Source organism: Malania oleifera, chromosome 1, assembly GCF_029873635.1.
Source record: "Malania oleifera isolate guangnan ecotype guangnan chromosome 1, ASM2987363v1, whole genome shotgun sequence".
Classification (NCBI taxonomy): Eukaryota; Viridiplantae; Streptophyta; class Magnoliopsida; order Santalales; family Ximeniaceae; genus Malania; species Malania oleifera.
Genome location: NC_080417.1, coordinates 95,012,398 through 95,038,733, shown reverse-complemented (window position 1 = coordinate 95,038,733; position 26,336 = coordinate 95,012,398). Strand labels below are relative to the sequence as shown.

The following is a 26,336-nucleotide window of genomic DNA, read 5'->3' as shown; positions in this document are numbered from 1 at the left end:
AATTAGGGGTCTAACACTAATACACTTTCAAGATAACATGTAGGCTATTTGCATTATTTAATTGTTAATAGATTGGATGACTTCTCTTAATGGCCCAACTTTAATCTAAGCCCTATTTAAACCTATAGCCATCTGAAACAATTTATTTTCTTTATTAAAAAAATATTCATCAACTATATAAAGGGAAGAGAATATAGCGAAAAAGGCATAGATCACAAGACATCCCTCTAAGGTAGGGTTCTCTCACAAAATTCAAAATATTTTTATAAAATAACATTTTAAAAGTCTCTCTTTTTGGAATAGGACGTTGATCCCATGAGAATATTTGTATTTGTTTTGCGTTAGAAGATTTTTAAGAATGTACATGGGACACCTATTATATTAAAAGATTAACATAATTATCCTATTAACTAAAATGATGGAGAACAGTATGCTCTCCCAATTTCAACTATAATGTCAATTATCCTATATATATATATATAAAGCTTCATTAAGAGAATAGAGAGAAAGTTACAAAGTTTAGAGGATAAAATATATTCCTAAAATCAAATGAAAACAAAAGCAACATTAGAGCCCCTTTTCAATCTCACTATAAAATTTCCTAAAGAAGCCAAACAATGAGCCCAAAAAGAAGCAAGGAAAATAAACAGTGAGCCCATGGGTTAGGCTAGGTGGTTAAAGGCTACTCGTTCTTGCTGGAGGTCCAAGCTTCGAGTTCGAGCTGTGTGCGAGTCCAAGAATGTCGCAGTGTTGTTGGGTGGTGCCATCTCTAAACTTTGGGCTTCCCGTGGGCAAACTATTGGTTAACCGCTATACTCCAAGTTTGATGCTACTGCGGTGTCCGAAAGGGTTTGTCCAAGGTCTAGAGTTCCTAGGTTACCCTGACCCAAAACAAACAAATAAAAAATAAAACTCTATCCCATTGAAGATGGAAGGAAACCTTGCTTGGAGAAATAAGTAAACAATTTCCCTTCCCTACAAACATAGTACAGATAGGCCTCCTGGTATTAAGCCTATTAAGAGCCAACCTTAGCCTTCTAAATAAAATAGTTCAAAGGTCTCCATGTAAATGTAATACCAAGTTGTTCCATGGGTGCCCAATCAGAGACACATAAAATGAGATTCCTATATATTTGAATTACTTGGTCTTTGAATTTGAATTTGTATTGAATTGGAATAAGATGTAATACAAATTTGTATTAAAATTTATCCAAATCCGTTCAAATTTAAATTTCATATTCAAAATTCATACCCTCAAACACAAAATTCATACCCTCAAACACAGTAAATATGAAATGTGAGATTCCTATCAAGGGAAATTCTAGTTGTATAATAAACATTAGAATAAGATAAGATGGACATTGCAGTATGTTTGAATGAATAATTTTGTTTGAAAAAAAGAAAGAAAATTTTTTAAAAAACATATAAAACAAATATATATTTTTTACATTTTTATATCTATATTAAATATTATTAAAAATAAAAATTATTCTAATATAATTAACAATTAAAAAATAAAATATTAATGATGTCTAAAAAAAAAAAAAAAACCTTTAATTTTACTTTATTTTTTTATTTTCTAATTGCAGTCCTTTAATTGTTAAGTCCAGTGTATGCATCAGATATATTATAATATAATTTTATAAAATATTTTAACTAAATAGATAATTTTTCACTTCCATAATGATAAAATAATATTAGATCCAGCATTTATTCTACCTAATATTATTTGGTACATACATGCCAAAAGCTGTCATGAATACTGTCAGCCATTGATAAAAAAATTAATAATTGCCAGGCCAGTCAACGCCCTAAGCAAACCATATTAGGACTGTCCGATACCTTGAGATATAATACCACTGGATGAGTTCATATACACACATAAGCAAATATATAAACGACAGCCAAGACTATCTTAACAAGGGCTACTCGGTGGAAAAGAAAGAAAAAAAAAAAAAAGTGTAGTTACAAGATAGATGTGAGTACCAAGTTGACAGTTTATCTACAGGAGCTTGAAGCATCAGTTCCTTAAGAAATGACTTAAGGTCATCTCCAATCTTCACCAAAATTATAATAACTACTTCAATTGTAACCACCAGAATCATAATCATCTTCTTCAGTAAAACCGTAATCATCATCATAAACAAAATCATCAGCATCATAATCATCTTCTTGGTAACTGCAATCTTTATCATCAATAACTTCATCCCTATGTAATATGTCAGCATTATCCGAAGATGACTCACTAGCACCTTCACTTTCAGATTTTTCTAATTTGTCACTGGAGGATTCACTCTCAACTTCCTCTTCAGATGTCTCCTCATCGGGATAGTCATTTTGTGGGTTATCTTCAGCTGAAAGAGAGAGTTGAGAGGGAAAATATCATATTGCAGTACCTTTATTTAGGAACAATAATATATTAAAAGAGTAAAAGACACTGAATTGACAATACCATTGGAATCATCAGTTTCATACTCTGATTCCTCTGGCCCAGCATAAAAATAGTCATCCTCGTCTACTTGTACCCTGGAACAGAGATACATCTTCACTCCAACAAAGAAGAAAAATAGACTTACTCAAACATGTAACAAGCAGTGATGACTTACAAAGGAAAAGGACTTGGAACAGCTTCATCAATCCTCATCGCATCATCCTCCTCCACAGCATACAGATCGTATACAAAGTCATCCAGAGATTCTGCATAACCTGCAAAACTCATTTAAGTAGCAAACAAAAATATGGAAGAAACAACAATAGGTCATCTGAAAAGAGAGAGAGAGAGAGAGAGAGAGAGAGAGAGAGAGAGAGAGAGAGAGAGAGAGAGGATGCTCAAAGATTAAAAATTTTCTACAGCAGCAAGTACAAAACAACCCATTTCTGTTCCCAGATAAAAGAGTTTCATTAATGGGTGAATGAAAATTGATATGAAATTTAGACAAAATGGCAACTATTAGGAGAAGCATGGTATTCTAGAAAGCAATCAAGACCTTGACTTGACATATAGCCACGAATATCAGATTCTATCTCCTCAGCAGCATCTGGAAGGAACTCTCGTAATAGAGGTAAATAGCTATGCAATGTCATGCTGTCTTCCAATGACAAATGTCTGCAATACAGAAGACATAATATTTATAGCATCAGCTGCAGCCCTATGATACACAAATATTTTTTTTTTTTCTTCCCTTTTGAAACCAATACTTACTCAGGCTGCTGCACCACCTTTGATGTTTCATCAACATCAATACGAACAACATCATAGAAATGACATGCTTCATGAAGTGCTTTATACTCGCCCCCCTCAAGTCCCCCCTTGCTTCCTTCCCTCTTCCTCCATATTTGCTTGAATCGAGCAGTTTTCACTAAATCCTAATAGATGAGTACACCATAACAAAATTTGCAACTCCAATATTTCAGTTAAATATAATGGAAGAAAAAGAGGACGGAAGGAGAAGGATGAGGAGAAGAAGAGGCAACATGCACAGAGGGAGGGAGATTACAGTCACCACTTAGGCGAAAATAAAAGCATCAACAGGTTCAAGAAAATGATAATAAAAATAAGTAAACCCACAGATCAAACAATATAACAAGAAAAGTTACACTGGCAACAGATCCTTGAAAAGAATGCAGATATTGTTGTGGATTAATTAATGAGATAACCTCCCAAAAATAGGGGGCAGAGCATATAAAAACTAATGTACCTGCTGTTCTTGTCTGGCCCTAAACAACAGCTGACCTTGCTTCCGCTAACATTACACAGAAAGCAAAAAAAAATATTAATTATAGAAATAGTAATAATCACTATCATAATCAAGGTAGTTAAACAAACATTAAGCATTCAAATAAAGGGACGAGGTTTGAATGTTATAACGTATTGCAACAACTGAACTGAAAGTGTTTCCTAGAGCTGGACAGGAAGCATCAAACAAGAGGCTACATGTTAATCTATTGATATGAATGATAACATGCAATAACATAGCAGAAATCCCCTGATATGCATAAGTAGACAATTAAAGTTTCATGTATTACAATTTTACTGAAGACCTGACTCTAAATGAAGGCACATAAGCTCAAAGGCTAAAACCCCTAATAAGACTTAGAGTTCAAATATTTATTGCACAAAACATATTGCCATGAATCTTACTCACTGATAGCAGTAGAAACTATAAACTGCAACACATCAGAATTTGTATGCAAGTATCTACATGTACTTCAGATATAATATATATATATATATATATATATATATATATATATATAGAGAGAGAGAGAGAGAGAGAGAGAGAGAGGGAGAGCTTACATTCTCCTTATTAGAGATCCGTCTTACACTTTTTGTTTTACTCTCTAAAGCATCAGCAAAATCAGGTTTCTGAAATAACAGTAATTTCATCAGGACATTTGCCATTACTTCCTCACAACTAGACATCAAAACAATGAAAATATTTATTTATTTATTATTCATTTTGAAACAACAGAACCAAATATTTACTATGTAATACAAGCTGCATAATTTAATATGGCCTTCAAAAGATTAAGATAACTATGCACAAAACAAGCGGCATTTAAAATTGCCATACTGACCACAAATGATTGTAAAACTTCAAACGTGGCCTTGGAACTGTGCACTGTCTCCACATGTCGCACCAATAGCTTTTTAGTTTTTAATCCCTCCGGTTCTAAATGATAAGATCACACCACTTAAGAAAAGAGGACAAAAGCATCCAAGCATAGTTATGTACAACAACAACAAAACCAACCTTAAGTCCCACTAGATGAGATCAACTATATGAATCTTTTTCCGCCAATTTATGTAATCATGAACCATTTCTTTTGACAAATTCAGGGATAGTTATGTAGTAAATCAAAAAATTCTATCAACAAAACATCTATAGTACCCATGTAATTCAAGCCCGGCCCACCACTCCTCTCAAATAAATTACTTTTAATTGCATAATTAGAATTCATTACTCATTTTGAAAAATCTATGCATCAATGTCAGCTATTGGTGCACATTTGGCATGTAGGAATGGAATGATATTGAATTTGTTAATTGATTTCTGCATGTTCACGTCCAATTTTTTTTCCATTCCATTCCGAACCAAAATGTGACGTCTATAATTTCAAAAATCTCAGCAACAGTAATGCCGGCTTTGAAAATTTCAGAACGTTTCAGTTTCAGCTCGTGGCAATGGTAAGAGTTCAAAACTAACCAAACTATTCACACTAGCATTGCAAATAGTGATTCTAATATATTAATTCACCGGAAAGGGGGAAGCAAGAACTTTGAATATGCAGCAATTACCCTTTCCAGATGAACCAGAGATCGACAACCTCTCAAAATCCAGCAACGCCCGCTTAACTGGCCTCTCATTGATTTCAAGCCCTAAAACGCGCACAACAAAACACAGTTAGAAAACCAAGAAAAGAAAACAAACGAAAACATATAACATGCAACAGAAGCATGGAACCATATTAATAGAGGGCTGTAGTTCACAAAAAGAACATGAAGCAGCGTTCAATTACTCACAGAAGGCTTCGAGACGTGACTGGTAAGCTTTGCGCTTAACCCTGACAATCACCGGCTTCTCGTCGGCGGGTTTTGGCGGAGTCGAAGGACCTTCGCCGATCGAAGCCATGTACGATGACAACGAAGAGGGTTTAGGGTTTTGTGAATTCAATCTTCCAATTGATCGGCAATGGATTCTGTAGCGAAAATGCAGGGCAGGTTCAGCGACTGATGGGCCTGGGCTGCGAATGAACAAGCTCAGTTTAATTAATGCTGGTCCATTTCCGTTAATCGTTTGGGTTGGAAGGAAACTTAAGGGTGTGGTCACTCACACCGTCACACGACTACAATGCAACTTATGCCCACAACTCCACAAGTAAACCGAAAATCGAACGGAACTGCAAAACTAAACTAAATCGAGAATCGATTAACTATTTTTTCGATTAATAGTTTGATTTCGATTTTGGCAATTTCATTGACCACGATTAACTAAACCGAATCGATAATATAAATATATAATATTTATTATCTATTATTTAATTTTTTTTAAAAAAGGTAATTAGAGATGGTGGTTGGCTCCATCACTTCCCCTCAAATTTCAAATCTAAATTCCTCTTTTAATTTTCATTATTCACTCCCAAAAAACCAAAGAAACCCTAATGGCCTAATCCACTCGCACTACCATTACCCACTCCCAGCAGATAGTGATTGTCGTCCAACATCCCAAGCGGCCAGACCACTACGCATCCTTGTCGTTGGCCCGTCGCTCAGCTTAGTCTGCAAGGCAACACCATGTCATCATTGCCATTGCCCACTTGCCGTTACCACTACCCATCCTCGTTGTCACCACACTCGCCACCATCGTCACAAATCTTACATTTTTGATCGATACGTGGGTACCTATCAAGCTCTCTCTCTCTCTCCCTATAGATCTAACATTTCGAATCAATTAACCATTGGATATTGGTATAAATTTTCAAATTTATCGAAACAGGCCTAAGGGTGGTTTTTATAATATATGTTTATACATATTTAATTACATGTACAAAGTTACTGATGATTTGAAGGAAAAGTGTAAGTTTACGTGAAAAGGATCATTTTGGTGCTTAAATGACGATCTAAGGAAAACGTATAAGGAAAAGTATATGTATGTTTATCATTAAATGTTTACACAGTTTTAAAGTTAAAAGTTTAATTTAACAGTTATAGTATATAATTATAAAATTTTACTGTTGTAATTGATGACAAAAGTTTTATCTAGAAATTTTTAAATTTATATTTATTTTAAAAGAAAATTTGAAATTATTGTATTAAATATTGTTTTACGAAATTTTTTTTAAAAAGCTCATTTTGGCCACACACTAAGAATAATCTTATTTACTTACCGAGCGTCGTCTCACTCCAATCATATTTTTATTTCAGATAACTTTGAAGAACATGTTGGAAATCAGGCTTAACAAGCATGCGGGTGGGGATAGAAAAATAAAGATTTGTTTAGAAATATTAGTATGATGTCAGATATTTATGCTTGTGCAATTTTTTTTCTTTTGAAATAAATGATTGTAATATGGATAATTAGCGCTCTGGTGTAATAATAATAGAGTTTATTTGCTTCCGCTGTAAATCAATAGTAAAAATTTAATATCCCAGGCCCCTCGAGGTCGGGGTGTTACAGACTTACTTACAGAACCCTCTCTCTCTCTCTCTCTCTCTCTCTCTCTCTCTCTCTCTCTCTCTCTCTCTTAATTTCCCATCTCTCCCTCAATCCTTGCAGGGCTTCTCTACTTTCTCAGGAGTGTTTCCCTTCCAATTTCTCTCAATTTCAACAGGGGTTTTCTAATGCTCCTTCCGAGATGCCCCTTTTGTAGTGCGCGATAGCTCCCTATTTATAGGGAGTCCAGGGAACTCTTCGAGCCAAAATCTTCCCATCCTAACAGAATTCCCCCGAGTTGGCAGGGGGAATATCTCCTGACCGATTTCATTATGTTGCATGTGATTTCATTTTTTTTTTGTTTTTTTGTTTTTTTGTGTTTTTGTGTTTTATTATTATTATTATTATTATTATTATTATTATTATTATTATTATTATTATTATTATCAGAGCCGCTAACTCATTCTGCACATTCTCCCTTTTCGGAGCGCAGGTGATTGTAAAAACCCAAGTGGCAACATGGCAGTGGAGGGCTTGGCATCTTTAGTTTATTGAATTTTTTATTTTCTATTTTTGGTCATTTTTGTATGAATGTAACCTGGGGTTATCACCCCCCCTTAAATCTAAATAGAGATCCTGACTTTGAATTTTAATTGATTAATGGTCTCATTAAAAGTTGGAAAGAGCCATTTAAACATTTAAAACTCAATTTTTGATGATACATTGCTTAATTTTGAAATTTGACTCAAAGATCGTCGTTCGGATTTAAATTGATATTATTAAGAAATAAACTTATGGAACAAACATTTTCTAGCATTAAATCTCATACAAAGCTCAATTTAAAATTATGGTAAAAATGATTTTTTCTTTTTCTAGAATACTGAGACTTACCTCAAAATTTTGAAAATTGGGCTTTCATAATCAGGTTTTAGTTACCAAAAGGACCTGGAATCGAAACGATCGAGGTTCAAGTAGGCTTAAAGTCAACTTCATTTCACCAAGTCTTTTCAGAAAGGCTTGGTAAAAATTAAGGTGTCTGCAGTTGCCCCTCTTTATAGACACCGTTGCTTAAGAATAACAGTGGAGATTGCTCCTTTGTCATTTTGGAGTAATGTGGCTATAAAGATAAGAGACACCAATTTTTACCAGGCCACAAAAAAATTGATCATCAATTTTTAAAAAAAAAAAAAAAAATTGGGTGAATGGGGATTGTGGTGGATTCCATGGTGTCTTGTATCAGATTTGAGAATTTGTGCACTATAACAGTGGATGATTCGTATCAGGATAACCCTGAATATTGTGGCAAATGATGAACTTGCATTGGGATAAACCTGAGCACTATAGAAAATGACGACTTGCACTGGGATAAGCCCGAGCGCTATAGCAACAGAATGACTTGCACCGAGATAAACTCGAGCGCTATGGCAGCAGGAAGGCTCAAAACATAGCTATTACTTCAACTGTAACTGAAAAGGTACCAACACTTTATCTGAAAGTGTGGCTGCACTACTATAACTGTATAGCAACAATATCATGCTCTTTGTAAATCTCTTGTCCATCAGGGTTTTGATACTATATTATACTATTTATAAATATTACTGTGTTACCATGATTCTGTATAAACTGTAGTACCATGATTCTGTATAAATTGTAATACCATGGTTTAGTATAAATTTGTAATATCATAGTTCGGTATAAAACTGCAAAACTATGAATCTGTATAAAACTGTAATACTATGAATCTATATAAAACTGTAATACTATGAATCTGTATAAATTGTACATCATGGTTCTCAATAAACTGTAATTTCATGGCTCTGTAAAATACCGTACATAAATTCTATATTTAAAATTATCATTTCTCATGCCACACAATTTAAGTGATATTCATAATATAATAATTTGTATGAGAAAACTGTATTTATCTTCTATATGGGATAAACTATAATTCTCTGTTGTAAAATAATAATATACTCATCTCTAGGGTTTATCTGAATCTCAAATACTAGGATTTTCCCTAAAATACGTATATATACATAAAACTATAATTTCCATACCCATAATTTATATACTCTGTATCATCCAGACAATCATACTTTATAATCCTGTGATCACATGCTATATTTTAATCGGTACAATTTTCTAAAATAACTAACATAACTTATTCCCCTCACCTTATCATTAGAGCTATGCCTGCAGGGATCCCACAACTATGCCTATGGTGCTTACACAAACCTTGTATCCATATATCCTAACTCAATCAGCTCAATCCCAAAATATTAATCATTTTAAATACTCCTAAGCCCATCTATTCCAATAATTAATTAAATCTGAAAAACAACTTCTTTACCCCAATTTAGGAGTGGTGCTTAGAAAGCCTCAACAGCCAAATCGCTTTGGTTAAACTGCGGAGAATCACTGCCGAGATCTCGAAATGATGTTTATCCTTCGATTTAGACTGAAATTGGACGAGAAATCAGAGAGAGAGAGAGAGAGAGAGAGAGTTTTTTTTTTTTTTAAAACACAAAATGAACTTAAAGCCTTTATATAGGCTTGCTGGCACAGGGGAAACCGTCGACGGTTTGACCTTTTAACCAAACCATTTCTTTTGTTTTACCCTTTATTGAGCCTCGGTAACTAAAACCATCAACGGTTTTCTAAGCTCACCCAAAACCGTTGACTGTTTGGCCTGTGCTAAACCACTTTTCCTCTTTTTCTTTATTATTTCATTACTTACTATTTTTTGGGTCTCTACATCTCAGGTATGAGATTCTCCCTGTCCTTTATTTTTGCTTCCTTGAGTAAACAAGTATTTCCTCATTATTTTATTTTTCTGCATCTCCCCCTGAGTTTAAGTGGTCTTTTGTACATGACAGGTCAGGGAATTATGTAATGGCAGATTCAGTATATAACACATATTCATCAATAGAGATATATGACACAAATTCATCAATAGAGAAATCAAAGAGCTGATCTTCACTCCAATTCTCCCACTGAAGAGAGGGCTTTTGGAAGTAAGGAGTGATTTCAAAGAACGTGACATCAAGGCTAACAAATAATTTTTTTATAACAGGATCATAATATTTGTAGCCTTTTTGAGTAGGAGAGTATCCAATAAATACACACTTAATGACACGATGTTCCAATTTATTCCTATTGTGAGCATGAACATGTACAAATGCAGTACACCCAAAAATTTTCTGGGAGAGATTGGAGTTGAGCTGAGAGTTGGGAAAACATTCTTGGAATTTTTGGATAGGAGTGACAAAAGAAAGAAGCCGACTAGGCATTCTATTAATAAGATATGTAACTATTAAAATGGAATCACCCAAAAAATATTTTTTTCATATTTGTTGTGAATATCAATGCTCAAGCTACATCAAGCATATGTCTATTTTTGCATTCAGCAACCCCATTTTGTTGAGGGATATCGACGCAGGAACTTTGATGAATGATTCCATTTTCTTGAAGATAATTTCTTAAGATATTATTGAAATATTTTGTACCATTATCAGTATGTAAAATTTGAATGTGAGTTTGGAATTGTGCTTAAATCATGGAGTGGAAACTGATAAAAATATAACAGACTTCAATTTTATCATTCAACAAGTAACCCAACAAATACCGGTATGATCATCAATAAAAGTAACAAACCATTTTGTGTGAGTACGATTAAGAGAGCGTGAGGGCCCCCCACAAATCACTATGAATCATAGTAAAATGTCTAGATGGTTTGTATGAGAATTTTGGAAAGAAATTACGTTGGTATTTTACAAGTTCACAAATTTCACACTGCAGAAGACGTTTTATTTGAACAAATGGAAGGAAATAAACGCCTTAAGCATTGAAAATTTGGATGATCCATCCTAAAATGGCATAACAAAATTTCATTATCCTTAGAAATATATGCAGAATCACAAATAGCAGTTTTACATTGTTCACTCATATAAGCCTCCTCAAAGTAGTAGAGTCCTTTACGCTTTAGCACTGCCAATCGTCTTCTTTGATGACAAGTCCTAGAAAACATAGTGAGAGGAAACGAATTTAGTATAGCGATTGGAATCTTTTGCCAATTGGCTAATGGATAAAAAATTACAAGACAACCTAGGGACATGTAGAACAGATTTTAAAATTATAAAGTTAGAGATTTGAATACTCCTTTTACCTGCAACAAATGAGAGTAATCTATCTGCAATTTTAACTTTTAAATTTCTAACACAAAGTAAATAGGATGAGAAAAAATTATAATAATTAGTCATATGATCAGGGGCACCAAAATCAATTATCCATTGATTTTCAAGGAATCTAGTAATGCGTCCTTTAATCTATGCAGCAAGTCTTCTTGCTCCCTCTTCTCACTTTCACAGCACTCTGTTTGCTACCTCTTACACAAAACCCTAATACCTAGCAAAAGCTCTTACATAAAGCATATTTTTTTAGAACCATAAAGAAAGAAAAAGATTGAAGGGTTTTCATGACTGTGCATACTTATTAATTAATATATAGTTCTGAAAAAAGCTTAAGACGCTTTTATTATTCGGGCTTGTACATGGAAGTTGCTCCTTTTTCTTCTTTATGTAGTTTTCAACATTTCAAAGCACGTCAAAATATGATTGTATTGTATAGATGACGTGCGAACGCCTGAACAGTGAACTACCTCTATGGAAGGCTAAGGCTTGGGGGATCCTTTGTCCTCTTTCATCCCTGTACTTGTATACATCCCCCTAGTCATGCGGAAATGGAAGGCCTAGCCAATGAATTTTAGAAGCTGAAGAAATCGTCGCATTAATCACATGGGAACTAACAATAATGCTTGAATGATGTCAAGCCTGCAGGAGAGCAGCCGCATAAGTTGATTCTCTGAGCAATCCGGGAAGCATTTTCTTTGGCAATTATGTAAGGATACCTGTAACCTAAACCTTTAGAGCCCGTTTGTAAATGTGCAAATCATTTTTCATTATACTTTTCTCCAACATTAAACTCTATTGAAGATGGAAGTTTGTTTTTATATGATTAATTAGAAAAAATAAATAAATATTAATTATTTGTAAAATTAAAATTTTATGCATAAATTTTGTATATTTTTCATGATAACCAAATATGAAAATATAAATTTTTTTATATTTATTTTTTCCGTTTCTTAATATTTTTCGAGTTCCAAATGGAGTGTTAAAGTTCTTTTGAATCAAGAATTTTGATGAGAAAAGAAAAGAAAAGAAAAATAAGAAAGTCAATTTTTTGTTAATTAGTATATATATATATATATATTAATTTCCTTGATAACTAAACATGAGAAATTAAATTTTCTTCTATTTTTTTTTCCCTTTCCTTTCCCTCATATTTTTTATTAACGATTTAACACTTCAATGGTATGAACTAAAACCGACACAGAACAAAAATGACATAGTGAATATGTAAAAATAAAATGATCAATCTCATCACATTCCACTATATTAAAATATTATGTGATCTGTTGAAGCAAAGCATGTCTCGACTCCCGTATAGACGAGAATTTTGTCAATTGCCATGGGACAGGAATCAGTTTCACCTGTTGTCCCATTGCTAGGCGTGAGTTTTCAGCAACAGCTAATTTTGCTTCACAAAGCATCTCCAACCGATCAAAAACACATACATGCATTATCTGAAAGGAAAGAATAAATGGCAGTGGCAGCCATTATAACTTCTGTAGATTGCAGAATTTTTAAATTGTCATTTGGCATTTATAATTTATTGTCAAGCCAGCATTTACAACAATTATCTTCTGTAGATAGTATATAGCCTCCTCTTTCTGACCTTATCCTTGACTTTCTTTCCCCCAAAACCTTACCAATGTCAATAAGGAATGGTAAAGCTAGTTGAATATTGAGCATAGCCGAGTAGAAGAGAATACAGGGCCCAACTAAGTTCTCTTGCACATAAGACGTATATTATAAACTTCCCAGCAGAGATTTTCTTTACAAGCTATCAAACTATCAAAGAGCTATGGGTTCACCCATGAATTATTATGCCTCTGCACTAATAAAATAAAATAAGTATTAGGATTAGAACCCAGAGAGAGAGAGATAGAGAGAGAGAGAGAGTTAATTGGTGAACAATTGCCTGCAAGTCCCCCCACGTCGAGCTTGCAGACCTGCTGCTTCACCACTTATAACCTCAACAACCAAATCCTTAAAGATCAACCGCTCAACATCTAACACTAACCCTGACATCTCACTATGGAAATCTATCCAATCTGATAAATCTTCAAATATGCTGCCTCTCAAACTTTCATCATCCTCCACACCATCATCTAAGCTACACTCCGACTTTTTAGCTTGTAGCTGATCTATCTCTAAACACACTTCTTTTAGAAGCTGCTGACCCCTCAGACTTCTCCTTTTCACCAGCTTATTTGGAGAGACCAATGACGACTCACAAGAACCTGCCAAAGCTACTTTGCGAGCTAGAATCTCATCAACAGCATCAAATATGAGTTTTCTTTGTATTTTATCATTTAATTTTTTCTGGGCAATCTTTTTGCTGTAGTTCTCATAATTTGAAGGTCTACTGCTTGCACTGGTTTGTTCTAGCACAAGGAACAAATTGGGGTTGATCAAATGGCGTGCCGAGTGGGGCTGGATGGCAGTTGAGCCAGAAACAAGATCTCTGCCAAGTAAACCTGATGCTAACAGTATCTCAGATACATATCTGTGGTCGGATTTTGTGTTCTCGCCTAGGAATGCAACATAATTTATGGCCAGTTCTTCATCAGCAGAGTTTGGTCGCCCATACATCTGAACTGTGTGCTCCCTGAATTCAAAGTTCTTGTGATGGATTGAGGAGCTGAGGCTAGGTCTTGTGCTGTTGGACAAGCAATCTACATCGAGCTGATCCCACTCAGTTTCATCAGAATTTAGAGTCTCATCGTCTGTAACAAGAGAGGTTCAAAGAAAAAAATTCAGTTAATGGAAGAATCCTTGCATGTCGCAACAAAAGTTCACAGTAAGATCAACCTAGCTTATTGCAACAAAAACTACTGTAAGACCACTTTCTCCCTCTCTCCATTGTATTTAGATTCATATCACTTTTTGGTTTATGATCAATTCCCAAGAATGCATCTGATTTTGGTTTCCTTCCATTTGCATGTTAAGCCTTGACGTACCTTTATTATAAAAATCAATTTATAGACAAAGAGGAGTTTTTTTTTTTTTTTTTAATCTTTCCAAAAGAATTATTGGCAAATAGATTAAATGAATCTGATTTTCATTCTGGGGGAAAAAAATTATGCATAACATGCCTTTGCATTATGCTCTCTTTTGTTATGATTTATCTTTCAGTTGGTATAGTGAATTGCATCAATTACAAGTACAGTGGATGCAAGCATTGTATCACTCTCCAAAAGTTAATTTGGATAAACTGAATTTCAAATACTCAGATGTTGGGAAAACTCAGAAGATACAATTCTCACCTTGAAAGGCGTTCTGTATCTTCTTCACAGGGGATGGCGAGTCATCCCTGTAGAACATAGGGTCAAGGACAGAAACGGGGCTTGGCTGTTCTGGGATAACTATTGCAAGTTCTGCTATCCTCCCATCTTTACTCAACCTTGCTCCTGGATTCTGAATTAAATGGAAAATAATAATAAAAATACTAAATCTGTTAACAAGCTGGTTATAGAAATAATAGTGCCGCTTTATACACCAAAGTAAAAAATAAATAAATAAAAATAAAATGGAAGAGCACTCACTTCACATTTCTCACCACCATGCTGAAAGGTGCTGTTGATGTCATCAGATCGACCTGTGCTTGTGACTTCTATGTCCATCTGGGAGGCCAAGCTAATGTTACTTTCTGATTGCGAAGAAACTGTATCACCTTGGTGAGTGAAGTTTCTTGTCTCACTGCTAATCTCGCTCAATTCCCCTTCACTGCGCCGAAAGTTGCGTGTTTTTGGTCCGTGTGCTCTGGAAGGTGAGCCTGATCTCATCAGTTTCCCACTGGGTTGCTTCCTGGCCCTGCTTAGCTCTAATGATTGAGTTGTGTGGTGAGAGTGCTTCTCCAATCCAAGTTGTTTCGGTTGCAGTCTTGGGCTGGTGGTACCTGAGCTCTTTGAGCTAATGGATTTTTCTCTGATGAAATTTGGAGGCTCCTTTGAACCCTGGGCTGATCTTGAAGTTCTAACACTGCTATCTCTGCCTATGGAATGAAGGGGTCTACTGGAAGGACCTCTAAGATGATTGTGTCGTGGACTTAGATCTTTAGATGTTTGCTTACCAACAGAATCTTTTCTGCTAACAGCAGAGTCACCAGCTGAGAGCTTGCCAAGACCTGATAAATCATCATCTGGAACTAATGGGGGAGTCGGATCCATAAGCTTGGCTGGTTTCATGACCACTATTCCCTTTGGTGGGTTCATTCCCTTGGTTCTGGCAGAAATTTGTCGGTTACTTGGTGGGTTCTGCTTGTTTACTAATCTTGGACTACTGCCATAGTGAGGGCTGTTATTGGCAGTTTGAGACAGAAAATGATCAGTCTGATCTTCCTTTTTAGCTTCTAGCACCTCCTTAGTCTTATGCATTGCTTCGAGTATCTGTTTAAGAGCTCTGAGATCCTTACCCGACTTTCGGAACTCAAGTTCTGCCAACCTTTTCTCAATTTCACCATAAACAGTATGTGAGGAGTTCAAGTCCATGGGAGATCCCCGACACTTGAATGATCGCTTTTGAGAGCCTCGACTCTCATCTGCATGCCTCCATGGAGCTGTTTCGATGGGAAACTTTGAACTTGGGCTGGGCTTTGTGATCAAAGTAGCATTTTTCATGCGCGGTGAGGTGGGATCCCTGCAGGAATTTCTTGGTGACCTAGCAATTTGATTTTGCTTGCCTTCCTCAACTGTTTTTGATGATCTTGGGAAGGGATGAGAATTTTCATCCATGCATGTTTTAACTGGGTCTATACAGCCCTCATTGATTGACATGGAATCAGGGAAATCTTCCAAACCCATTAACTTTGCAACTACACTGGATGGTCGTTTGTTACTTCCTGGTTCTTGCTCTAAGTTCATGTTTTTGCTGGAGTTCCCAATTCCTCTTCGTAGATCCTCTAAAAGATAATTTGATCTTGATTCAGTCGTGCAATTCCTTTTACTATCCAAAGATAGCCTTGGGAGTTCTTTGAGTTTTATGGTTGATTTGAATGTCTCTCTTGATTCCCTTCCATCATAGGAGAACCGTGGCGCGTCTTTTGGTCTCAAAATCCGGGGACCATCCTTCTCTGCATTGAAATTCCTGGGTGACTCTCGAAGTTGGGCAAGACCTCCAAGTGATTCAGTGAAGCCAGAAAATCTTGGCTTGACAGAATTAGACAATGAAGGCCTTGGTGAATCTATGTGCTTCACACGACGTCCTGCTGCTACCTCTTTACTTGCGATTCTCACTGATAACCCACGGCCTTCTCTATTGATGGAGTCTTTGACAACATCGTGGAGTCCATGGGATTGCAAGCCTGAGCACAAAGACGGATTTAGTTGGTTCTCAATTAAATCTTGAGAGGTAGTTTCAGAGGAAACAGTTTGGCTGGGGGATGGCTGTTCTGGTTGGCATGTTCTATTACAATCTACAGATGAGAATGCGGACGAACAGGAGGAAGATGAAAAAGAGGTTCTGGATGATTCATTGGACATTCTTTGTTTATCTTTCACAACTTTCTTCGAGTTAATATCCTGCAATTGTTAACAATATAAGCTCATTACTTTTGCATCAAAATTCCATTGTTGAAGTGAATTAGAGTTCTAAATTCTTACCGTAGCACTCTGTGATGCATTGTCCTGTTCCATTGTATGCTTGCCACTTTGACCTATGCAAAACCAAGAAGACACAAACATTAGACAGTTAAGGAGCTATGGTACTGTTTGTACATGCTCAGGTTTGCAATACTAGCTTTATAAACACAAAATAGAACGGCTAGATAGGCCATTTGCATAGGACCAGTTAGTGCATATTACTGGGAATGCACGAAGATACTATGGCGCGCGCGCACGCACAAAAAGGAAAGAATAGTTGAATTAATCCCAGGTGCAAGTTTCTGCAAATGTTATGGTCAATCAAGAGTGAACTATCAGTTTTGCAGAGCAAATGCAAGCATCGTTAAACATTTAAATTATAAAGACTCATGGGCAATTTATCAATTTTTTTTGGGGCTTAGCAGCAATATATTATAACTATACTGCTAAAAGATTGTCATCGAAAGGCAGTCCAATTAAAGATCATTGCTTCTGTTAGGTTGAATTTAGGATGTTGCAACAGTTGAACAAAAAAATAAATAAATAAAAGAAAACCATAAAAAGAAGATTGCAGGAATTAAAAACATAATCAGAATGCTAATATAAATCTTCAGAGGTTTGGAAAATGGAAAGAAGCAGGCCCTGAAGAAAGCAGTAATTAGCTAGAGAGGGGAAAATCATTGTAAATAACACAATGGGGAACTTTAATTAAAGACTCATCAAACTGAACTTTAATTTTCAACACCAACTGTTTGATTCTTGAAACAGCTGATGTTGCTCAAATTGAAGAATACCCATAAAAGAAAAAAAGTACCTGAAGGGACCTTCTTGTGGCTGTGGCCGCTGATGCGCCGGCCGGCGAAGAACTGGCGGCGGTCAAAGAGCTGAAGTAATCCATTCATGCATCCAAACTGCTTCTGTAGATCTGGGTTTTCATCCGAAAAGGAGTACACAAGCTTCGCAGACATCTCCTCTGCTTTTTTCCACTCCACAAAAATACAGAAAACCTGAAAATTTTCCTAATCTCCCACTGCTCTCTTTCCCTCCTAATGCTTTTCAGATCCAATTGCAAGGTTAATGACAAAATTGGGGGAATTCCCAGAAGAATAATAGTGCAAATTTTTCAGAAGTTGCATAAACTATGCAGAGGTCCCAGGTTTCCTTAAAGCACAATTTTTGGAGCTAATTTCTTGTCAGAAACAAAGCGCTAATGCCGTTTATACAAATGCTCCGGAGACTGAAACTGACAGATATTTTCTTCGAGAGACTAAAAACGTAGGCGTACGAATATATAACAGAAGGGAATGAAAGAAGAGATAAATTAAAGAGTCACGGAACCCCAAATCATCAATTTTTCTCTACCCTTTTCACTCTCCAGTCTCCAGCACAAACCTCATCCACAGGCATTGCAATCGAAATCGAAAAAAAATAAAATAAAAAAAATTAAACAGCACTCTTCGGTTCCACAGAGCAGGGCAGACAGTATCTCCTGTCAAAACCCAAAAGAAGCAAAAAGAAGAAGAAGGGACCCAACAACACAGAGTCACCTTTAACCCCCCACCTTCAATGCTTCAAGGTGAAAACCAATACAGCCTGCAGGAGAATTCTGCAGACCCAGAACATAAGAAAGAAGGAAAGAAGGAAAGAAAAGGGAAAAGCAGGGGTCTGGGTTTGGGCTTATGCTGGGTCTTTCGGCTTTCTCAAAGCAAGGCTGGCGATAGGCTAGAGCATAGCTGGGGATGAGCGGAGTAATATATGGGGGCAATCTGCCATTATTTATTTATTTATTTATTTTGGGTATTTTCTTTGTTTTACCATATTTATTTTATCATTATTTGTTTTAGCTGGCTCAACCCCATTTTCTCGCTATTTGTATTATTAATTTTTGGGAGAGAGAGAGAGAGAGAGAGAGAATGTGTGGGTCAGAACTGAAAGGGAGGGGGAAGAAGGGGGAGGCGAAGGAGAATGTGTGGGTGTGAAAGTGTGTGGGTCAGCGGTGGGTGTGGTCATTTTCTACCACTTCCATGTGGACAAAATAATGAAAGGTGGGACTGGAGGCTGCACCTCCTCCCCTACACTCGCATGTGCACTCTGTCAGACGCTGCGAGAAATTGGCATCCATTTTGGAACTGGACCTCTGCGCTGCCAAAGTCCCCAACCCCAACCCTCGTTCCCACAAGCGGCGAGTGTTATAATATTGAAAGATTAATTAAAAAATAAATATATTTATCTTAAAATAATTTTTAAAAAAATAATAAATAATAATTTAAAATTTCTGAATATATCCAAAAATAATAATAATAATTCAAAATTATATAAATTAGCGAAAAAAAAATTTATATAGCTAATCTCACATAGTAAGAATTAAGTCTTTGTTGTAGCCTATATTGAGCCTGTTAACCCTTTTCTCAAGGCTTCCCTCCCATTTGTAATTTCTATTTCTCATATCTTGCTCTGCATAGTGTGCTTTTGGGTTGTAATTTTAAAAGGGTAAAGATAATAGCCTTACCAATAAAATAATAATAATAAATTAGGCTGACTGGTATTTGATTCTTTCCAAGTCTAATAAATTTTTCATAAGCGGTCCACAAAAAAAGAACAAAATATGTCTCTGTACAAAATCAGGCCTTAATATCACCACCAAACTATTGCTTATATAAATCACTGACAAGCCGATGCCCACGTATGACAAGATAGCTTGAATTCTTCCGTATTACTCGAGTGATGTGAGGGTTGATGTTGAAATAATATAATTGCATTTGATTTGTGAAGTCGTATTTTTTCAAAAAATAAGCAATCACATCTATTCTTAAACCCCCCCTCCTCATTTCTTTTTATGTGATTTGAACTTTGGCCTTACATGTATGTTTAGTTTGTAAAAAATATTATCTAATTAAAAATATGAACAAATATATTATTTGGTAGAGTGCAAATGATATATTTAGGGTTTAAATAACGCTCATTCTTTTTCATTAGGGGCATTCCAATGGTTAACATGTTTGAAACTGAAGATATTATATTTGAATATTAAGAAACGTGAGAAAGATGAGGAAATGATTATTTCCTATTGGGCGTTCTAAACTTGATGTAAATCTTTTGTAAATCAAAACAAATTATACCATGTATAGATAATACAATCATATTAAACGGGTAGTAAAAAAGCATATACAAGGTTTTAGGACATATTGCACCACGTCATTGTTTGAAAGGAAAAGTAAAAAATGAAAAAAAAAAAAAATGTGGCAAAATAACAAAAATAAAAATCGTTATGGAAAATAAAAATAAAAAAGTCTAATTTATAGTTTATTGCCTACAAATCTTTCCAATTTAAGTGCCAATGTAGGTGGATTGGAAGAGGAAAAATGGGAAGGTGATGAATAAGTTTACTTAATTAAATTATGTTTTTTTATTTTTTTTCTTATCAAATAAATAAGATTTAAGGTTTAAGGTCATACTTTTGATCTTCTTATTCATATTTTATCTCTCCAACTATGAGTGATATAAGCGGAAAGAAATTTTTTTTTTTCTCTCTATTGAGAGTTGTATCCGAGTAATGAAAAGATACGATGTTGAAATGTTTACTACGAAAGAAAGGTGAAAAGATTAACAAAAATATTCTGTCCAAACAAATAAGAATTAAGGTCATACTTTTGTTCTTCTTATTTACATTTTTATCTCTCCTACCAGGTCTATCGAATTCGGGCCAACAAATATGAAATAAATTGTTAAACCTTCCGATACACATACCATCTATTAAAATCGAACTCATAGTCTCATGCAATTAAATTTTACTTCCTCCAAAAAAGTAAATTGGCGGATTGGTTAATATATTGCACAGCCAGTAACCAAACTTGGGGGTGGAGCCATCATCAAACTAATGCAGACGTAGAAATATGAAACCCTAGGCCGACAGTTCCATTAATGGAGCTCAAGGCAGGGGGAGGGGGCTGGTTGAACGCAGTACTCTCAACTTGTATAGCATAAATGAGACACCAGGGTAGGGAACTATCCCGAGAAGCAGCTAGTTCAGCTAGCCACTAGGGTTTCAAATTTGTATGTTGGAGAGACAACAGTAGGGATGGATAAATAGATGCAGTACCTTGGAACATACATATATATATATATATATATATATATATATATATATGTAACTTGTCAGAATCAATGTCCATTGGAAGATTGCATTGTGGCCTGTAGTAATATTGTCTTATATATGGAATCGTAAATATCACTTCCACTTTTCCAAGAGCAAAAACATGTGAGAAAAGTGCTCCGCGAGCATGACGCGGTGGAAAGATATCAGCACGTAAGAAAAAGTATCGAGAGTTCAATTTCAGGTAGATACACTCACGGAACCAGCGGTACCTATGGATGCTGAGAATTTGCTCTGTAAGTCAGTGGGGACCGTGGATGGTGAGAGTTCGCTCTATAAGCCACCGGGAACCATGAATGGTAAGAGTTTTCTGTGAGCCAGTAGGGAACGTAGATGGTAATGGAGATGTGTCCCGGAGGTCGGATTGATCAAACGTCCAACTGATGCATGAAAGTCGTGTCAATATTTCAAATTTTACCTAATCAACGAGACTTAAGGAAAGGACACTGATCCATAGGTTTGGTGTCGCACCAGGGGGTCTGAAGGGTTCGTTGGTGGCTGGAGTACCTATGTAATTAAAAAAAAAAAACATGTGAGAAAGGTGAGGAACATAATTTTCAAGATTTGGATTAATTGGTATGAGTCAATTATTATTTACATATACGTGGAGTAGAATTTCTCAAATAATTCACTGTTCTTTTCATGGCAATAACAAAATGGCATTTTTCTCTTGCCCATGCCATTGACATATGGAGCCAACTAAAGAACTGCAAGAAAGAATTGAAGGAAGAAGTTTAATTGAAACCTTCACCTCATCTATATTATTACACTATGCGATATATTCTATACTTTTTGTTCAAAAAAAAAAAATTTATGTTATTTTAAAATTTTTAATAATTTTTTTTAAACTTTAACCCTATAATTTTGGTTAAATAAAGCCAAAATGTCCCTAAGCATGCACATAACTCGCATGTGGGGCTAGTAGCTACGTCAATTAACGACATCGCATTTTTTCTTTTGCGGAGACAATTTAAGTAAACTTTTTAACACGTCAATTCAATAGTAAAGCTCTACGAAATAGTATTTTTGACTCATTTAGTGTTAAAAAATCAAAGTAAAAAAGTTTTTCCAAATCTTTTCCATTCTCCCCCCCCCCCCTTTTCCTGAATTTAAAACTGCACAAATAATATAGATATAATTATATATCAAATTTATCTAAACTAACATAAATTTAAGCTTACAATTTTGCTCCCATCCACATTGTGCATATATATAAATTAAGTAATCTATTCCAACTTATATTTGTTTGGATGAACAATGCAATCATAAGAAGCTTCTTGCTGCTGGAGTGACCTAATTAATAATATCGCAGCAACTGTGATGGGCTGTCCAAAAATTGGGGGAGAGAGAGAGATTAGATTGGATGGTGGATGTGGATATGTTGGTTGTGTTTGGTGCCCTGGACTGGCTGCATGGCTCCCCAAACACAATGCCTTTGTCAAGAAATTGCCTCCCTCTCCCTCATCACTGCTTTGTAGGTTGCAGTTGTCCTTTTGTTTGCTGATGATTTATTATTATTATTTAAAAATTTTCCCCTTCAGTATTCAAATTTTTTTTTAATTTCTATTAGTTTTTTATCATATAATTGCGCCCTAGTCGCAAGTATAAATGAGTCAAACTCCGTAAAATTAAAAAGTAAATGGAAAGTTTGAGTTAAATGGTATTCAACTCGTCATGCCAATGAGTTAACTCGTTTAACTGGTAGCTTGCAAGTTGGATTATTTAAGAATCCAAATAATTAGTACCCTTTTTTAATAGATTCATGAGTTAGCTAATGAAATATGTTCATGAATTTTTTTTTTGTAGGTGAGTTGAAAAGTTAACTTATTTGTTGGTTTGTTAAGAAGTTTATTAATTTATATATTGGGCTACAGTTATTTTAAATTGAAATTGTTTTTCATATGTATATATTTAAAAAATATTTTCTCTCTAGTCATCACTCGTCGCATATTTTAATTGTCTTTCAAAATATTTCCATAACATAGGATGGTAAAACATAGATAAATAAAATTTTAAACGTATGGTTGTTTGTACATGAATTAAAACATTTTCTTGTTTACATTAGTGAGTAACTTTTGGTTTAATTTAATCCATTGATAAACAATGAAAATTTGAATACGATTAATCTTAGGCTCTTTTGATTCAAGCTTGAGTTCAATTTAAAATTCATTTATTAATTGAGCCAAATTTGAATGTATTATTAAATTCTGACTTGATTCAATTGAAACCATAGTAACTACTAAGACACAAATCCTATAATTTAAATAATAAAATTGAGTTTTTACCAATTGAACAATTTTTTGGATATGTTTTTCTTTTTATTACTGCGTTGAACATGAGGCTTCAATAAGAATGTTCAATCTCATTAGAAGCAAAATTCACATTATTGAGGGGGAGTACATATGTTTGTTAAGTTTATAATATAATATTTTACATTCTCAAAAGTTGTATACAATTTAAAAGAGTGATGACGATGTATCATCTCTATTTATTAAGAAAGCTAAGTCGTGTCCAAATTAATTTGTGTAAATCAATATAAATTGGGCATTTATAACAATTATACACTTATAAAGAATATATGAGTAATAATTTGCAAAATGAGCCGATGTATGAATTAAAATGAAGCTAAAGAATCTTCTTAGGAACGACCTGATGAACAATAATTATGGGACCTTTTTTGGAACAATTAGAGGCATACGAGACTTGCTTGTGTAATAAAAAAATAATTAATCTCCTGCCACTCTGAATCTCTTCCTATATTTTCAAAAGATTTGAATTTTAAATCTTTGATATGAAGGTATATTAGAATGTTTTTAGGAGATGTAAGTATGATTTACGAATCTAACAATGCAATCCAAATTATATCTGTAGAGACCTGGTAAATTATATTAATTAAATAACAGGAGGAGGAAGGAAAAGAAATTGAAATAGGAAATTTAGCAGGTCTCGTTGACGAACGCGCTTCTTGGGCTCGTCAACGGGGACATGTGTCTCGTCGACGAAAAGATATCGAGAAGGCTGTTTTTGGACCTGAAATTCGTCGACAAAATTCTTTCATGCCCTCATCAACGAAGTGATGTGTCTCATCAATGAAGACACGTGGCTAAGCATTCTATAAAAGGCCAAAACGACCTTTCTACAAGAGAAATCTTTTTCTCTCAGCTCTCTCTCTCTCTCTCTCTCTCTCTCTCTCTCCTGTATGGTTTCTTCACCTTCTCTCTAGAAATTCGGGTCGGTTCTTCGCCGGTTCAACGATCCGAAGTCGCCACGTCACTCTTGGGAAGTTTCTCTTCAATTCTGCTAGAGTAGATTGTTGGTAGGATCAACTTGGACACCATCCCAGATTCAGGGTAAGTTGGTTTTCTTAAGTTTTTTAATGAATATTTGATATTTCTGGAGTTGTAGAAAAGTAGTATTAGAAGAAATACTGAAATTATGTTTGGGAAAAATATTATTTTTAGGGTATTGAACTGAGAACTCTGTGCGTGCAGAGCTAGTTATTTTTGGGGTTTTCCGACAGTCAGGTAAGGGAATAAACTAAAGTAGTAATTTTCCATGAAAATTATTATTATTTAATAGTAGATTAATTTTAAGGAAGCATGTATTATGTATGAGTATATTTGGGAAAATATATTTGGGAAATGCTGCTGTTATACATGAATATGTTTTTAGTGTAAAAATGTTAGGAAATGTGATTTGAGGACATAATTCATGATTTTATTCAATTTGTGTGGCATGAATATTTTTTCACGTATATTGTATTATGTTAAGTTAGATTTATAGAAAAGACATGTTTACAGTTATTTTCAGGAAAAAACATGGATAATATAGGAAATTATGGTTTCAACACTTATGATATATAGTACATATATTCAATTCAGTATGTATGTAATGCTCGGCGTAAGACCGTGATTGATAGCCGGCGCAAGACCGTAATTATGTACCTTATCCGGCGCAAGGTCGTGTTTGCTATGATATGTCAGAATTCAGAGAAATGCTATTAATCTATTTTTCATGTTAAACCAGTATATGTATACGTACTATATGTTATCAGAATCTAGATGGTAGTTTAGATCAATACTCAGGGCATGGTACCGTAGCTATTTAGTTTAGTTCAGACTTGTGCTACCACCCTTGCTTGTTGAGGGGGTGGGAGATGGATAATCGATGTGGTTTTAGAGTAGTGTTGTAAAAGTCCCCCTAGTAGTTCGAACCAGGGTGAGCGGGCCCATCGTACTTACAAACATATTTGACTTGGCAGTGGTCGGCCAGCCATTGTCAGGTCCTGCCTTCGGGATGCACAACCCGTCATGGGGGGCAATACATGACATTAACTAGCTATCCATCCCGGGTATATTTCAGAATTATCAGATATAGTAGATAATTTTTATAATAATAGAAAGTTAGTATGATTTAGTATGCCTATGATTATATATCCATTCCTCAGTTATTATATTACAAATTTTTACCAAGCATGTATCACGTATTGTTTATTTATTATAATACGAACATATTCATGTTGTCACACAATTGTAATTAGTTTATTTTCCTTACTAAAAGGTGTCTCACCCAAGTTTAAAAATATTTCAGGAAACCTAGACAGACAGGCGGACCGAGCTCTGTGCCGTTAGGGGCAGTTTATACTACCCTGCTAGGAGGGTGAGTTTTGAACTAGGGTCACTTATTTTGATCTATGATCCTAGTTTTATCTTTTGGTGTCTTTGGGGATTATGTATATACTTTTACGGAAATTTTGTGGATTGTGAATAACTCTAGTACTGTTATTATGGATGAATTTTATTTTAACCGTTGTTTAGTTGTTCGCTGTGTATGACAGGTGTGTCCTTATTACCCACGACTTTAGGTCAACTTCGCTATATCATTAGTTATTGGTATCAAAGTATTTAATGTGAGTAATTATATAGTAAATTAAGCAAGTCGTTACAATTTGGTATTAGAGTATTTAATGTGAGTAATCATGTAGTAAATTAAGCAGGTTGTTACAATATCCAAATAGGGAAAGAAAAAAAAAACATTGTCACATCATGCACTTAATGTCCTAATTTTTTCACACACAGTTGGTCTCAAGCCCGGGTAAAGGAGGAGGGTTGCGTTAGGTAGCTGACAGCCAGCGTAAAATTTTGTTAGATCACTATGATATGAATCCTTACCGAATATTCCCTAGTGTGTCCCCTAAGAACAACGCGTTGCACTTGAACCACCCGAGTGTAGCAAAAAGTGTGCAAAGGTGGGCTAGGTCATCACCCTG

The 26,336-nt window shown here is 35.1% G+C and overlaps 2 protein-coding genes across 3 annotated transcripts; both read right to left on the bottom strand.

The window, feature by feature from the left end:
- Window positions 1-1,772: 1,772 nt before the first annotated feature.
- LOC131165555 (RNA-directed DNA methylation 4) lies at window positions 1,773-5,986 on the bottom strand. 2 transcript variants are annotated; one of them, XM_058123476.1, is made up of 10 exons: window positions 5,525-5,986; window positions 5,300-5,380; window positions 4,579-4,673; window positions 4,298-4,366; window positions 3,699-3,743; window positions 3,203-3,366; window positions 2,988-3,106; window positions 2,607-2,706; window positions 2,453-2,526; window positions 1,773-2,354 (listed from the first exon to the last, which is right to left on the bottom strand). In XM_058123476.1, exons 1-10 carry the CDS (start codon window positions 5,631-5,633, stop codon window positions 2,083-2,085), a joined length of 1,128 nt encoding a protein of 375 aa, XP_057979459.1. In that variant the 5' UTR covers window positions 5,634-5,986; the 3' UTR covers window positions 1,773-2,082. The 2 variants fall into 2 exon arrangements, with proteins under 2 accessions (XP_057979459.1, XP_057979467.1); XM_058123484.1 differs by having other exon boundaries at window positions 2,607-2,697.
- A 7,077-nt stretch (window positions 5,987-13,063) lies between these two features.
- Window positions 13,064-18,790, bottom strand: LOC131162321 (protein LONGIFOLIA 1-like). The gene is made up of 5 exons (XM_058118668.1): window positions 17,729-18,790; window positions 16,936-16,988; window positions 14,881-16,854; window positions 14,602-14,752; window positions 13,064-14,061 (listed from the first exon to the last, which is right to left on the bottom strand). Exons 1-5 carry the CDS (start codon window positions 17,880-17,882, stop codon window positions 13,235-13,237), a joined length of 3,159 nt encoding a protein of 1,052 aa, XP_057974651.1. The 5' UTR covers window positions 17,883-18,790; the 3' UTR covers window positions 13,064-13,234.
- Window positions 18,791-26,336: the final 7,546 nt, after the last annotated feature.

Excerpts from the sequence above, each read along its gene's own strand:
- LOC131165555 (XM_058123476.1), bottom strand. The coding sequence starts at position 5,633 with ATGGCTTCGATCGGCGAAGGTCCTTCGACTCCGCCAAAACCCGCCGAC. Across the intron at positions 5,381-5,524 it reads GTCACGTCTCGAAGCCTTCT|GGCTTGAAATCAATGAGAGG; the intron begins GTGAGTAATTGA and ends TGCGCGTTTTAG. Across the intron at positions 2,355-2,452 it reads TGAAACTGATGATTCCAATG|CTGAAGATAACCCACAAAAT; the intron begins GTATTGTCAATT and ends TCTCTCTTTCAG.
- LOC131162321 (XM_058118668.1), bottom strand. The coding sequence starts at position 17,882 with ATGTCTGCGAAGCTTGTGTACTCCTTTTCGGATGAAAACCCAGATCTA. Across the intron at positions 16,855-16,935 it reads ATGCATCACAGAGTGCTACG|GATATTAACTCGAAGAAAGT; the intron begins GTAAGAATTTAG and ends TAACAATTGCAG. Across the intron at positions 14,062-14,601 it reads GATACAGAACGCCTTTCAAG|ACGATGAGACTCTAAATTCT; the intron begins GTGAGAATTGTA and ends CTCTTGTTACAG.